This window comes from Balaenoptera physalus (assembly GCF_965194825.1).
Source record: "Balaenoptera physalus genome assembly, chromosome: 6".
NCBI lineage: Eukaryota > Metazoa > Chordata > Mammalia > Artiodactyla > Balaenopteridae > Balaenoptera > Balaenoptera physalus.
This window is the reverse complement of record NC_138885.1, coordinates 3,787,739-3,804,614: the sequence shown is the minus strand read 5'-3', so window position 1 is coordinate 3,804,614 and position 16,876 is coordinate 3,787,739. Positions and strand designations below refer to the sequence as shown.

The following is a 16,876-nucleotide window of genomic DNA, read 5'->3' as shown; positions in this document are numbered from 1 at the left end:
TTCTGAGCCCCACATCACGCTCCCCAGCCTGGGGGTCTGGCACCGGGAAGAGGAACCCTGAGAGCATTTGGCTTTGAAGAGCAGGGGGCTTGACCGGAGGAGCTCCGGAGGACTGGGGGAAATAGAGACTTCACTCATAAAGGGTGCATGCAAAATCTCACGTGCACCAGGACCAAGAGCAAAAGCAGCAATCTGATAGGTATCTGGGCCTGATCTACCTGCTGGTCTTGGAGGGTCTCCTGGGGAGGCAGGGGGCGGCAGGGGGCGGCTATGGCCCACACTGGGGGCATAGACACTGGTGGCAGATATATCGGGAGAATATTCATCTGCATGAGCTCTCCTGGAGGCTGACATTCTGGCACCAAGACCTGGCCCCACCCACCAGGCTCTAGGCTCCAATGCTGGAATGCCTCAGGATAAACAACAAACTAGGTGCGGAAACAGCCATCAGCAGACAGACTGCCTAAAGACTTCCTGACCCCACAGCTGCCTCTATACATGGTCCTGCCCACCAGAGGACCAAGACCCAGCTCCACCTACCAGGGGGCAGGCACCAGCCCCGCCTGCCAGGAATCTTACTCAACTATCTAGACCAGCCTCACTCACCAGAGGTCAGACACCAGAAGCAAGAAAACGACAGTTCTGCAGCCAACAGACCAAGTCTGCAAATGCAGGCCAGACCCTACCCTGGAAGCAGCTGGCCCTTGGCCCTTCCTTGGGTGATGAGAAGGAAGTGCACTGCTGGGGCGCATAGGACGTCTCTTACAGAGGGCCACTACTCCAAGGTTGAGAAACAGAACCAACCTACCACATACATAAAAATACAAATAGCAATTTAGACAAAATGAAGCAACAGGATTATGTTTCAGACGAAGTAACAAGATAAAACGCCAGAAGAAAAACTAAGTGACGTCAAGGCAACCTACCCAAGAAAGAGTTCAGAGTAATGATCATAAAGATGATGAAAGAACTCAGAAGGAGAATAGATGCACAGAGCGAGAAATTAGAAGTTTTTTAATAAAGAATTAGAAAATATACAGAACAACCAAACAGAATTACAGAACAACCAAACAGAATTAAAGAACGCAATAATTGAACTGAAAAACATACTAGAAGGAATCAACAGTAGCCTAAATGAGGCAGAAGAATGGATTAGTGAGCTAGAAGACAGAGTAGTGGAAATCACTGCTACCAAACAGAGAAAAGAACGAAAAGAAATGAGGACAGTTTAAGAGACCTCTAGGACGACGACAAGTGCACAAATATTCATATTATAGGGGTCCCAGAAGGAGAAGAAAGAGAAAGGACTTGATAAAATATCTGAAGAGATAATAGCTGAAAACTTACCTAAGCTGGGAAAGGAAAAAGTCAACCAAGTCCAGGAAGCACAGAGAGTCCCATATATGATTAACCCGCAGAGGAATACACAAGGACATATTGTCATAAAAATGAAAAAATTAAAGATAAAGAGAGAATATTAAAAGTAACAAGGGAAAAGCAAAAAATAACATACAAGGGAATCCTATAAGGCTATCAGCTGATTTTTCAGCAAAACCTCTGCAGACCAGAAGGGAGTGCACAATATAAAGTGATGAAAGAGAAAAACCTATAACCAAGAATATTCTACATAGCAAGGCTCTCACTGAGATTTGATGGAGAAAACAAAAGCTTTACAGACAAGTAAAAGCTAAAAGAATTCAGGAACATCAAACCAGCTTTACAGCAAATGCTAAAGGAACTTCTCTAGGTGGAAAAGAAAAGGATACAACTAGAAACAAGAAAATTACAAAATGGAAAAAAGCTCACTGGTAAAGGCAAACATAGAGCAGGAAATCATTCACACACAAAACTAGTAGGGAGGTTAAAAGACAAAAGGAGTAAAATCATCTGTACCCACAATAAGGGTTTAAGGGATAGACAAAACAATTAGATGTAAAATACGAATTCAAAAACAGTGACCATGAGGGGAGAAGAGTACAAATGCGGGGTATCTAAAATGCATTTGAAATTAAGAGATCAGCAACTTAAAACAAGCACATATTTAACTAGACTGCTGTACAAAAACCTCACAGTAACCACAAAACAAAACCCTGTAATAGAAATACATACAAAAAAAAAAAAGGAATGCAAAATAACACTAAAGATAGTCATCAAATCAGAAGAGAAGAGAAGAAAGGGGGAAAAAAGACCTACAAAAACAAATCCAAAACAATTAGCAAAACGGCAATAGGAACATACATATGGATAAATACCTTAAATGTAAATGGACTAAATGCTCCAACCAAAAGACACAGACTGACTGAATGGAAACAAAAACATGACCCATATATTTGCTGCCTATAGGAGACTCACTTCAGATCTAGAGACACATACAAACTGAAAATGAGGGGAAGAAATGTTATATCTTCTTCAATCCAAGAAGGAGATACAACAATTGTAAATATATATACACCCAACAGAAAAGCATGTCAATATATAAGGCAAACATTAACAGACATAAAAGGAGAAATCGACAGTAACACAATAACAGTGGGGGACTTTAATACCCCACCTTCATTAGTGGACAGATCACCCAGACAGAAAATCAATAAGGAAACACAGGCTTTAAACGACATTAGACCGGAGCGGCTTAACTGATATTATAAAGCATTCTATCCGAGAGTAGCAGAATACACATTCTTCTCAAGTACACATGGAACATTCTCCAGGATAGATCACATGCTAGGCCACAAAGCAAGCTTCGGTAAATTTAAGAAAACTGAAATAATAGCAAGCATCTTTTACGACCACAACACTATGAGATTAGAAATCGACTACAAGAAAACAACTGCAAAAAAAATAAACATGTGGAGGCTGAACAATATGCTACTAAACAACCAGTGGATCACTGAAGAAATCAAGGAGGAAATCAGAAAATACCTATAGACAAATGAAAATAAAAACATGATGATCCAAAACCTATGAGATGCAGCAAAGCAATTCTAAGAGGGGAGTTCTCAAATAAACAACAAACCTTATGCCTAAAGCAACTAGAGAAACAAGAACAAACAAAACCCAAAGTTAGGAGAAGGAAAGAAATCATAAAGATCAGAGCAGAAATAAATGAAATAAAGACTAAAATACCAATAGAAAAGATCAATGAAACTACAAGCTCGTCCTTTGAAAACATAAACAAAATTAATAAACCTTTAGCCAGAATCATCAAGAAAAAACGGGAGAGGGCCAGCAACAATAAAATCAGAAATGAAAAAGAAGTTATAACCGAGGGCACAGAAATACAAAGGGTCATAAGAGACTATTACGAGCAACAATATGCCAATAAAATGGACAATCTAAAAGAAGTGGACAAATTCCTAAAAGGTATCATCTCCCAAGACTGAACCACAAAGAAATAGAAAATATGAACAGACCAATTATAAGTACTGCTATTGAATCTGTGACTTTTTTAAATCAATTAAGCCATTTATTTTTTATTGACGTATAGTTGATATATAATATTATGTGAGTTACAGGTATACAATATAGTGATTCACAATTTTTAAAGGTTATACTCCATATCTGCTATATTCCCCATGTTGTACAATATATCCTTGTAGCTTATTTTATACCTAATAGTTTGTGCCTCTTAATCCCCTACCCCTATATTGCCCCTCCCCCCTTCCTTCTCCCCGTGGGAGCCACTAGGTTTGTTCTCTATGTCTGTGAGTCAGCTTCTTTTTGTTATATTCACTAGCTGGTGTATTTTTCAGATTCCACATGTAAGTGATATCATACAGTATCTGTCTTTCTCTGTCTGACTTATTTCACTTAGCATAATGCCCTCCAAGTCCATCCATGTTGTTGCAAATGGCAAATTTTCATTCTCTTTTGTGGCTGAACAGTACTCCATTTTATTCATGTATCACGTCTTTATCCATTCTTCTGTTGATGGACACTTACGATGCTTCCCTATTTTGACAACTGTAAATAATGTTGCTATGAACATTGGGGTACATGTTATCTTTTTCGGATATACACATGTACCAATTTACACTCCCACCAACAGTGTACAATTGTTCCCTTTTCTGCAAAAATCCTCGCTAACATTTGTTATTTGTGTTCTTTTTGATGACAGCCATTCTGACAGGTCTGAGGTGATATCTCATTGTGGTTTTAATTTGCATTTCACTGATGATTTGTGATTTCGAGTATCTTTTCATGTGCCTGTTGGCAATCTGCATTTCTTCTTTGGAAAAATGTCTATTCAGTTCTTCTGCCCATTTTTTAATTGGGTTGTTTTTTTGCTGTTGTGTTGTATGAGCTGTTTATATATGCTGTATATTAATCCCTTATCAGTCATATCATTTCAATTTTTTTTCTCCCATTCAACAGGTTGTCTTTTCATTTTCTCCAGGGTATCCTTTGCTGTGCAAAAGCTTTTCAGTTAATTATGTGCTGAATCTGTGATTTTAAAACTTGCAACAATCAAAAGTCCAGGACCAGATGGCTTCACAGGTGAATTCTACCAAACATTTAGAGAAGAGTTAACACCTATCCTTCTGAAACTAATGCAAAAAAAAACTGCAGAGGAAGGAACATTCCCAAACTCATTCTATGAAGCCACCATCACCCTGATAGCAAAACCAGACAAAGATATCACACACACACACACACACAAAAAATAAAAAAGAAAGAAAGAAAAGAAAATTTACAGGGCAATTATCACTGATGAACATAGACACAAAAATCCTCAATGGGTGGCCTCCCTGATGGTGCGGTGGTTAAGAATCCGTGCTCCCAATGCAGGGGGCCTGGGTTTGATCCCTGGTCAGGGAACTAGATCTCACAGGCATGCTGCAACTAAGCAGCTGGTGAACCGCAACTAAGGAGCCTGTGAGGCTCAACTGAAGGAGCCCACCTGCTGCAACTAAGGAGCCCATGTACTGCAACTAAGGAGCTGGCGAGCCACAACTAAGAAGCCCTCGAACCACAACTAAGCAGCCTGCCTGCTGCAACTAAGGAGCCTGACTGCTGCAAGTAAGACCTGACTCAACCAAATAAATAAATAAATATTTTTTTTTTTAAAATCCCCAACAAAATACTAGGAAACCAAATCCAACAATACATTAAAAGGATCATACACCATCATCAAGTAGGATTATCCCAGGGATGCAAGGATTTTTCAGTATCCACAAATCAGTGTGATACACCACGTTAACAAACTGAAGAATAAAAACCATATTATCATCTCACTGGATGCAGAAAAAGCTTTTGACAAAATTCAACACCCACTTATGATAAAAACTCTCCAGGGGCTTCCCTGGTGGCACAGTGGTTGAGAATCTGCCTGCCAATGCAGGGGACATGGGTTCAAGCCCTGGTCTGGGAAGATCCTACATGCCACGGAGCAAGTGGGCCCGTGAGCCACAATTACTGAGCCTGCGCGTCTGGAGCCTGTGCTCCGCAACAAGAGAGGCCGCGATAGTGAAAGGCCCGCGCACCGCGATGAAGAGTGGCCCCCACTTGCCACAACTAGAGAAAGCCCTCGCACAGAAACGAAGACCCAACACAGTCATAAATAAATTAATAAATAAATTTAAAAAAAAAAAAAAAAAAAAGAGGAAGAAAACTCTCCAGAAAGTTGGCATAGAGGGAATATACCTCAACATAATAAAGGCCATAAAGCCCATCCTGGGCTTGAAATAAAGATACTGTACTACTGTACTCTATACAGTACTGTACAGTAAAGTACACAAAAACACAACCACTTGTAGAGGATGCACCCACATGACAATGTACGCCAGACACGTGAACTAACTTACATGACTGGACATGTGAACACACATTCTCATCTTTGAAAGTTCGCATCTTGAAGGTTCGTATGTAGGGGACTTACTGTACTCAGAAAACTATAAGATGCTAATGCAGGAAACAGAAGATGACACAAACAGATGGAAAGATACACCATGTTCTTAGATTGGAAGAATCAATATTGTGAAAATGACTATACTACCCCAGGCAATCTACAGTATCAATGCAATCCCTATCAAATTACCAATGGCATTTTTCACAAAACTAGAACAAAAAAATTTTTTAATTTGTATGTAGACACAAAAGACCCCGAAAGCCAAAGCAATCTTGAGAAAGAAAAACAGAGCTGGAGGAATCGGGATCCCTGACTTCAGACTATACTACAAAGCTACAGTCATCAAGACAGTATGGTACTGGCACAAAAACAGAAATACAGATCAATGGAACAGGAGAGAAAGCCCAGAGATAAACCCACACACATATGGTCACCTTATCTTTGACAAAGGAGGCAAGAATAGACAATAGAGAAAAGACAGCCTCTTCAGTAAGTGGTGCTGGGAAAACTGGACAGCTACATGTAAAAGCACGAAATTAGAACACTTCCTAACACCATACACAAAAAACACTCAAAATGGATTAAAGACCTAAATGTAAGGCTGGATTATTATAAAACTCTTAGAGGAAAACACAGGCAGAACACTCTATGATATAAATCACAGGAAGATTCTTTTTGACCCACCTCCTAGAGTAATGGAAATAAAAACAAAAATAAACAAATGGAACCTAATTAAACTCAAAAGCCTTTGCACAGCAAAGGAAACCATAAACAAAAACACAACACTCAGAATGGAAGAAAATATTTGCAAATGATGCAATTGATAAGGGATTCATCTCCACAATCTACAAACAGCTCATGAAGCTCAGTATCAAAAAAACAAACAACCCAATCAACAAATGGGCAGGAGGCCTAAATAGACATTTCTCCAAAGAAGACATACAGATGCCCAACAGGCACATGAAAAGATGCTCAATATCACTAATTAGAGAAATGCAAATCAAAACTACAATGAGGTATCACCTCATACCAGTCAGAATGGCCAACATTAAAAAGTCTACAAATAATAATGCTGGAGAGGGTGTGGAGAAAAGGGAACCCTCCTGCAGTGTTGGTGGGAATGTAAATTGGTGCAGCCACCACGGAGAACAGTACGGAGACTCTACTTACCTCTGTGGAGTCATTCAGAAGGGACACTGTGGTGTCAGTGGGGTTAATGTTGATTGTCTTTAATTCAATTAGGTTATTTAGGGAATTTCCACCTAGGAAGAAAAAGGGGGTAAAGGAATCAGACAAAGGAGTTTTTATTATATGACAGAAGATACTTTTTGAGTAAAGTAATTCAATTACCTGACACGACAACCAGGGAAGGCATGTAACTACTGTCAGCAGGATCCACTATCATTTTTAATCTATGAACAAGAACATCTGGGAAAATCTCCAAACGAATCCAATGCTTTAAAAAAAAAAAAAAAAAGAGCCTTCTTAGTAAAATTCAGCTATATTTTAGCTAGAAAATATCACTAAAGCTTGACTCTCAATGAGATTTTTAAAATATATAATTTCACATGAGAGATAGAATTTGCCTTTAAGCTGGCAGAAACAAGAGTATTCTACTGCATTACTTGTTTATTAGAAGAATGTCTCCCTCTAAGCCCCAGGAATCATGTGTTTATAGACTCCTGACCTAGGGTGGTCCCTTAATACCCATCAAAGAGTAGGTTATAGAAAATGCTAGAGTCAAAGTGGAGGGAAAGCACCTTTCTCCAAGTCTAACTTGCATGTCTAGATGAGGCATACCCACATGTAAGTGCGAATAAAACGGCATTCCAAAGATAAACACATATTTGTTAGGATATATTAGAAAAACTTCTAACCAGAAGCAGAATCTGAACTCATACATTTTATGCGGGGGAATAAAACAAAACAAAACAAACCCTATTATACCCTCTATCAGTTATATAAAATCTATTACCTATACTGTTTAAAAATCTCTGACAATAAAAGCTGGATGGCATATTACTCTGCAACTTTAAAGTAATTATGAACTAAAACACAAAATGAGTACTGAGAGGTGCCATCACAGTATAACTTAGTAGGTTTTTCAAAGTTCGTGCTGAAGCTCTAAAAGGTAAAGCCATCTAAATGAAGTGTTTCTGGAAGTGCCCCCATGGCACACTACCTTTCCTTGTGAGCCGGAGGACTGCCAGCAGGGCTCGCTGCCGTCAATGAGACGGGAAGCCTGGTTCACAGAGGATGACACGTTTAGGCTCTTCACCATCCGCGCCCAGCTATCCAGCAGCATTCCTGGCTGACTGTTGTGAGAGCGCTTCAGCTGTTTTCCAGAACGGCCACAAAATATTGCAGACTGTCCTATTTAATGGCGGTCAAACAGTGTTAATACTTGTGGGACAGAACCTTCACAACCAAGAAATAAATATTACATAGTGTTGAGCTCCTTACTTCAAGAAAATAGTAAGTTTCCAAATTAAAAGGAGCTAATAAATACCTAAAATGGCTTCAAAAAAACCTAGTCAAGGTATTTAACCCCAATTTATGAGATAAAGTTCATATAATGCTATGATTTATTCCACTGGACTCTCTTGAGTAACAACAGAGTGATACATTTTCAGATAGAACAATACATATAAGCTGGGGTTGGGGCGGGGGGGGGAAGTTCAGTAACTGTGCTTACAGAAAACATTCTTATCAAAAAACCTTTCATAAATGCAACAAGAACAAATTTGTGAAGTTTCTACCTCCATTAATGGTAAATCTGGAAATTCATCTAGCTCTCCCATTGAGGACAACTAGAAGAGGCAGACAAAACATTTAAAGATAAATAAATCTTGAAAGTATCAGAGTTAACAGGGTGATAAAGAATTATGGGACCAAAATCAGAGAAAGGCTGAGATGCAAGGTGTCGAGATGAGCGCCCCATGGATCAGAGGCTGCTTTTCCCCAGTGTATTTGTCAGTTTCTAAGGGGAACCTTAAAGAGGACACATGACACTTCTGATGGCTTCCTAGGGGGAGGGGGCCAGGAACTGGACTCCAGAGCTCACCAGGAAAGAAGGGGATGGCCACAGAAAAACTCACACTTTGGGCTGGGATCCCAACAGGAAGAACCCCTAGAGGAAGGGTGAACTCTGCAGGGTTGTCTGTTTGTTTTCAGTTTGCAGCTCTGCATGAAATCACCTCAATCAATGAAACTGGATTGAAGTGAGCCCACATAGTTACTTACCCCAATTACCTAGAAGATCAACCGTCTCCCCTCCAATCCCTGGAGAAAGATAATATCTGAGGCCTCAAATTGACTCAAGAAATAATTTTTTAAACATAATGTCCAGTACATGATGGAATATGAGACAAGAAAAACATGACTAAAAGCTATGAGAATGACAGACAATAGAAAGAGACCCAAAGAGGCTCCAGATATTAGAGTTATAAGATACAAATTTTATAATAACTATACTCACTATGTTTGAAAAGACACTGAATATCTCAGCAGAGAACTGGAAACTATTTTTAAAAAAAGAAAGAAAGACTAGAACTGTTAAATACAGTAATTAAAATTAAAAATTCAATGAATAGGTTTACCAGCAGACTAGACTCAGGAGAAAAGAGAATTAGTAAAAAAATATCTAGAATGAAAAACTGAAGAGCAAAAGTTTAGAAAACATAAATGAGAAGGTGAAAGACTTAGAAGACAGAGATAAGAGTAACAGGTGAAAGAGGAGCCCCAAAAAAGAAGGAAAAGAAAATAGGGCATCGATAATACTGGAAGAAATATTGACTGATGGAAAATTTCCCAAGACCAACAAAAGATATCAAGGCACAGATTTTAAAAGCCCTACTTTGAAAGTTGGAAGAGAAGATCTTAAATGTTCTTACTACACACACAAAAAAGGGTAATTATGTGAGGTGATGGATGTGTTAACTACCAACCTTACTGTGGTAATCATTTTGCAATATATGTGTACCAAATCATCACACTGAACACTTTAAACTTACACAATGTCATATGTCAATTAAAGCTCAAAAAACCTGGAAAATTAATTAATTAGAAGCTCTACTAACCACAGAAAGATAAATACAAAGAAACACATATATGCACACATGTAAAATTTGTGTAAGACAGAGACAAGAGTACCTCAAAAGCAGGCTAAGGGGGAATACAAAGACTGAATAGCTTTAATGGAACAGTAACTAAGATTTGCAGCTGACTTCAGCAGAAAAAATATAAACCAAATTACAATGGAATAGTATTTTTAAAGTGCTGAAAGAAAAGTCCCAGCAAAAATATTTTTCAAAAATAAAGGAGAAATAAAGACACACAAAAAGAGAATTCATAACCACAGAGATGCATTAAAGAAAATATTAAGGGCCATTCTTTAGGCAGGAGAAAAATGATGATGGATGAAAAGTGAAACACACAAAAAGGAATAGAAAAAAAACTACAATATTAAGTATGTGAAAAAAATCTTGACAAATATAGAAAATAACAATCATATGCCTTGTATTGTTTAAAATTTACACGTGTAAAATTTTTAAACACAATAATAAAAACATGGTAATTTAAATCACAATGAGGGTTAATGAAGTTAAAGGGATCTCAGGTCCTTGCATTGCTTAGGAGGAGGGTAAAAATACTAAATAATATTAGATTTTATAAGTCAAAAAAGGATGTCACAATATCTTGAGTAACTACTAATACCAAAAATGTATACAACATACACTACTCATATAGTATATGAATACACACTAAATGTGTGTAACTTCTAAGCCAAGTGTGTGTGTTGGGGAGGTGGTGGTTCGCTAACTAATAAAGAACGTTATCAGTCCAAAGAAAGATGGAATGGAGAAAAAAGGGAACAGAAAACAGGTGGGACAACAACAAAGAAAACCACTAAGAAGTTGATCAATTAAAAAAAAATATTTCAGTAACTGCCTTTGATGTAAATAAATACCTAAATGATCCAAATAAGAGACAAAGATCATCACATTGGAATTTTTTTAAAAAACAAAACTATCTACAACCTCCACTAATCACAAGATTACTGAAATACTGAGTTTAGGTAAAAGGCTAGAAAAAGATACACTAAGCAAACACTAACTTCACCATAAAACTGCAGGAGACATTCTTTCAGGCACGCATAAAACATGTGTAAAATCCCATTATATGCTGAGTCTTACGATCATACAAAAGTTTCCCCAAAAATGCCGAAGATCAGTCAGGATACACAATCTGAATGCAATGCAGAAACCAATAAATATATAGAGGTAGAAAATGTGGACATGGTTGAAAATTTAAAAATCGATGAATATAAGAAAATAATTCCAATGGAATTTTAAAAATACTTTTAAATGAATGATTATGAGATATTATTACATATCAGCATTACAGGATACAGCTTAAGCCATGCTTAAAGATAAATTTACAATTTTAAGTTCATATATTAGAAAATATGAAAGTGAGAAATTAATGAACTAAGCATTTGGGGCGGGGGTGGGGCACAGAATCAACATAAACCTAAATTCCATAGGAAAAAGAAATGAAAAAAATATGAGAGACAGCAATTCAAAGTCAAAAGTTGGTTCTTTGAGAAGACTAATAAAATTGATAAACCCATGGCAGGCTGATCAAAAACAAAACAAAACGGGAAAGTATTCAAAGTTAGCCTTGAAAAGGAGACAGCTCTGCAGATTCTACAGATTTCCTTCATAAAGATAAGAGAATATTACAAATTAGGACTAGAAAGGAACTTCCTCAACATGATAAAGGCTATTTATGAAAAACCCACAGCTAACATTATATTCGGTGCTTAAAGACTGAAAGTTTCCCCACTAAGTCCAGGAACAAGACAAGGATGCCTACCCTTGCCACTTCTCTTCAACGTAGTACTGGAAGATCTAGCTGAAGCAATAAGACAGGAAAAAGAAATATAAGGTATCCAAATTGGAGAAGAAGAAGTAAAACTATCCCAGTTCACAGACAACATGATCTTACATGCAGAAAACCCTAAAGACTCCACCAAAAAAACCTGTCAGAGCTAATAAATGAATTCAGCAAAGTTGCTGGATATAAATTCAACACACAAAATGTGTTGAAAACATGCAGTGTATGTGTGTAGTGTATATTTCTATACACTAGCAACAGATATTCCAAAAAGGAAATTTTGAAAAATAATTTAATTTAATATAGCATGAAAGATAAACACTTAGGAATAAATTTAACCAAGAACGCCTAAGACTACACTAATCACAAAACACTGCTGAACGAAATTAAAGAAGATCTAAGTAAATGGAAAGACAACTGACAATTCTGTCCAAAGTGATATACAGAGTCAATACAATTCCTACCAAAATACTGTTTTTTACAGATGCAGGAAAACCCATCCCAAAATTCATATTGACTTCCAAGGGATACCAAATAGTCAAAACAATCTTGAAAAAGAACAAAGTTGGAGGATTCACATTTCCCAATTTCAAAACTTACTACAAAAGCTATCATAATCACTGTGTATGGTGTGGTACTGATGTAAGGACAGGCAAATAGACCAATGGAATAGAATCAAGAGCCCAGAAAAAAAACTCTCACATCTATGGTCAACTGATTTTCAAAAAGGCTGCCAAGACCATTCAATGGTGAAAGGACAGTCTTTTTAACAAATAGTGTTGGGAAAACTGGATACACATGTAAAAGAATGAAATTATACATTATACCATGCATAGAAATTAACTCAAAGTGGTTCAAAGACCTAAATTAAAGTTAAAACTATAAACCTCTTATAAACATAGGGGCTGATCTTCACAACTCTGGATTTAAGCAATGATTTCTTAAGTTGACCCAGAAGTAAGTATGACACCAAATGCACAGGCAACAAAAGAAACAATAAATTAAATTTCATTAAAATTTAAAACTGCATCACAGAATCCCATCAAGAGAGTGAAAAAACAACCCACAGAATAGGATAAAATATTTGCAAATCACATATCTGATTTAATGTCCACAATATATAAAGAACTCCTACAACTCAATATCAAAAGTTTTAAAATTGAATTGACATGCCCCCACCCCCGCAAAAGATATACAAATGGCAAAAAGCATATGAAAAGTGGCTCAATGTCATTTGTCATTAGGGAAACTCAAATCAAAATCACAAGATACTATTTTGCACCCATTAGGATGGCTATAATTTTAAAAAAGAAGAAGAAAATAACAAATGTTGGTAAGGATGTGGAAAAACTGGAACAGCAAAAACATTGCTGGTAGGAATGTAAAATGGTGCAGCCAGGATGGAAAACATTTTGGCGGTTCTTCAAAAAGTTAAAGAACTACCTAATGACCCTGCAATTCTACTCCTAGTTTTGAAAATTGGGACTCAAACAGATTTGTACATCAATGTTCACAGCAACATTATTCACAATAGCTGAAAGGTACAAATAACCCAAATGTCCATTAAGAGATGACTGGATAAGCAAAATGTGGTATATACATACAATGGACTATTACTCAGCCATGAAATGAAGTTCTGACACATGCTACAACATGGATGAACCTTGGAAACCTAACGCAAGGTGAAAGAAGTCAGACACACAAAAACACAAATTTTGTGTGGTTCCACTTATGCATGAGGTACCTAGGGTTGTCAAATTCATAGAGATGGAAAGTGGATTAGAGGTTGCCAGGGGTTGGGGAAGGGAAGAATGGGGATTATTGCTTACTGGGTACACTCCTATTTTGGAATGGTGAAAAAGTCTCTGAAATAGATAGTGATGACAGTGTGCAATATTCCCTTAATTGTACATTTAAGAGTGATTAAAATGGCAAATTTTATGTTGTATATATTCTACCATAATAAAAAAATATATACTAAAAGATATACAAATAAAAAGACTCACTCTCCGTCTCTCCAATCCCACATCCCATCCAACGAAACGTTTACTAGTTTCTTGAGATCCTTTTACTGTTCTTTATGGAAATACAAGCAAACAAACCCTGTTATTCTAGCTCCAGTGACCACTCATTGCTTGAAGAAAAAGCAGCAATTCATCAAGTGGGTAGGACCATCTTTCCTGTTCTGCTGTGCACACAGTACAGTGCTCACCATATAAATATGAACTCTAAAGAGCAAAGTTAAGTACATTTGTTTCCACAATAATTATCTCATTAATCATAGTCTGATGAAAGAGAACATAACCAGTCTACTATACCTGGTTCATTTATTCTGCCAAATGTATGCCTGGTGTTGTGTTTTCTGGTTTTGAAACAAGTTTCACAAAAATCAAAGTCATCACAGTTTCTGCATTTGAATCTAGATCCATTGATGGGAAACATCTGACAGCCATCACACCTGTTTTTAAAATAGCCAATGAGTTGAAAAGAAAAAGCTGAGGTCATTTATTAAATTTAATTCCAAAGAAAACCATCCCTCCCAAACAAATCTAGCAATATAAAAATAAAAACTCACGTAACGCCAGGATGAATACTAGGTACCAACTCCATTTCTGATAACAGCCCAGTCCAGTGAGACTGCTGAGGAAAGTCGACAATAACATCTTTTCCATTGGCACTGAAAGCTAGGACAGAATAGAAATTGTCTGGAACATCTTTGTCACCAATAAAAACCTAAAATTAAAATTAAATCTATACCTAGCTATGGGATATTATATTATAGTTATTTCTGTTTTACAAAGAGTACTTCTCTTTTAGAGAGACATACTAAGATACTTATGGATGAACTAACACATGATGTCAATCAGGGATTAGCTTCAAAATAACGGAGGGAGGGGATCATGGATGAACAACTTTGGCCAGGAGTTCACCAACTGTTGAAGCCAGGTGATGGGTACACAGAAGCTCAGTATACTATATTCTCTACTTCTGTATATGTGTGAAATTTTCCGCAATAAGAAGGTTTGTTTAATTACGCCAAGCAAAAACTCCATTCAGTTATCTTAGGGAATAAAAATTACATTAATAACGTTTAGACATCTATTGCCCTTTGGTGAAAGCTACTCCAAACATTAACTTCTAAACCAAGTTATTATTTAAATTTATCTTTGTTTTGATTTGTAAAACTTTGAAGAATCTCTTAAGTAAAGAAAACTGTTAAAGTAAAATGTTAAATGGCTTATTTGTTCTTATGTAACCTAAGAAATACTAACACTCCTGTACCACCATTGCAGCCACTTCTAATCTAAGCTGTTTGACAGTAAGAGTTTTCTACAAGACTGAAACAAGAAAAAACAAAGAGGGCTTCCCTGGTGGCGCAGTGGTTGAGAATCTGCCTGCCAATGCAGGGGACACGGGTTCGAGCCCTGGTCTGGGAAGATCCCACATGCCACGGAGCAGCTAGGCCCGTGAGCCACAATTTACTGAGCCTGCGCGTCTGGAGTCTCTGCTCCGCTACAAGAGGGGCCACGACAGTGAGAGGGCAGCGCACCGCGATGAAGAGTGGCCCCCACTTGCCGCAACTAGAGAAAGCCCTCGCACAGAAACCAAGACCCAACACAGCCATAAATAAATAAATAAATAAATAAACCCAAAAGTTTAAAAAAAAAACAAAACTAACACAGCACATATTTTTAAAAAAAAAAGAAAGAAAAAGAAAAAACGAAGAAAAATAGCACTGAGAGAGTTTAAAGATAAAATAAAACCACACATATACTTGGATCATTTCTCATGCAATTGTTAAAATGGACACAGTATACCTTTTAAACTATGCCATGTGTTTGATCTGAAATCTCAAGAATATCAGATTAAATATAAGCTGAGGAGAATTTTGTGTTTCCAGTTGCTAACTCGTAACATTTGCACACATCCATTTCTTAAATTTAGTCCTAAATTCTTACACAGCAGTAAGAAAAGAGAGAAGAACACTGAGGAAGCTAGCCATTTGGCAGAAGGATGGACAGAACAAGTTTACAGAACCCCAACATTAGACAAGGCCACCCTGACACTGTAACAGACTGAGATAAAACCAGAACTACTCTTTAACATATCTGGTCACATTCAATCTAATCCAAACCACAAACCCATCCTGGCTGCTCTGCTTCCTTGCTCATCATAACCTCACTGTGAGTCCATTGTTCTTCCTTCTAAATAATCTTCATTAAGATTCTTAGAATTACCCCATTCCTTGAACCCCTCCCAAAATACACAATGCAAACCCCATTAGTCTTTGTTACACCCACTTATGGAGACACCCCATTTTCCAGGGTATCAAGTTGCAGTGAGTTAATACATCTGACTCTGTCCAACAACAGGTGTACTCCTGGTCTACAGAGCACTGAAAAGCAAAACAACACTATTTATGTATCATAAGGCTTGCTTTCCACTTGTTTTTCTTGCCCTTGAATGAAAAAATAAAAAGTTACATTAGCTGATGAAAAGCTGGCACTTGGGAGTTTTCTTGCCTGGGGAACATTACCTTTCACAACCCCCGCACTCTGATGAGTCACAGATCCCCACTTGTACTTCGGTGTGGTAACTGAGGCTTTGACGCGAACTTTATCACCAATCTTGATGTGAGAAGGGGAGCTTGGTGGAGGATAGCCTAGAGATTCCAATTAAAAAAATGAACTACAATTAGCATTCATTTCTGGGAACTCTGAATCTAACTAAGAAAGACAAAAGAACTTAATGAAGAATGTTCTCACCTATAAGTTCCACATGAATATACCTAACCCAGTAGGTGCCTCCTTTCTGCTGCCAGTCACACTGCACATTGAGGTCATGTAATCCATCTCTATCCAACTTGATAACTTTGCCCACATCTCCTTCACACACTTCTTCGTATGTTCGACAGCATCTAACCATCATTCCCACCTAAAATTAAGTTAAAAATCCAGTCCAGTATACAGGTAAAATGATCAATTGTAAGTAGTATTACTCTAGTCCTAAGAAAAATTTCCTCTACCCCCCCAGCATGCTCTCAGAATCATTTTACACTAAAAGGAACCAGGGCTCTTTAGAAAACTGCCTGGTTCGATGTCTGGGGCAGGAAATATACAAGATGAATTTGGA

The 16,876-nt window shown here is 37.5% G+C and overlaps 1 protein-coding gene across 1 annotated transcript in view; it reads right to left on the bottom strand.

Annotated features, from left to right (window-relative positions):
- The window catches only part of HERC2 (HECT and RLD domain containing E3 ubiquitin protein ligase 2), a 214,764-nt gene that overhangs the window by 77,749 nt on the left and 120,139 nt on the right, over window positions 1-16,876 (bottom strand). Inside the window, exons 45-51 of the mRNA XM_082466157.1 lie at window positions 16,510-16,678; window positions 16,281-16,406; window positions 14,319-14,427; window positions 14,062-14,201; window positions 8,028-8,218; window positions 7,196-7,301; window positions 7,016-7,107 (exon numbers count right to left, since the gene is read on the bottom strand). Of these exons, the coding sequence (XP_082322283.1) occupies window positions 7,016-7,107; window positions 7,196-7,301; window positions 8,028-8,218; window positions 14,062-14,201; window positions 14,319-14,427; window positions 16,281-16,406; window positions 16,510-16,678 (933 nt within the window). The remainder of the gene's footprint in view (window positions 1-7,015; window positions 7,108-7,195; window positions 7,302-8,027; window positions 8,219-14,061; window positions 14,202-14,318; window positions 14,428-16,280; window positions 16,407-16,509; window positions 16,679-16,876) is intronic.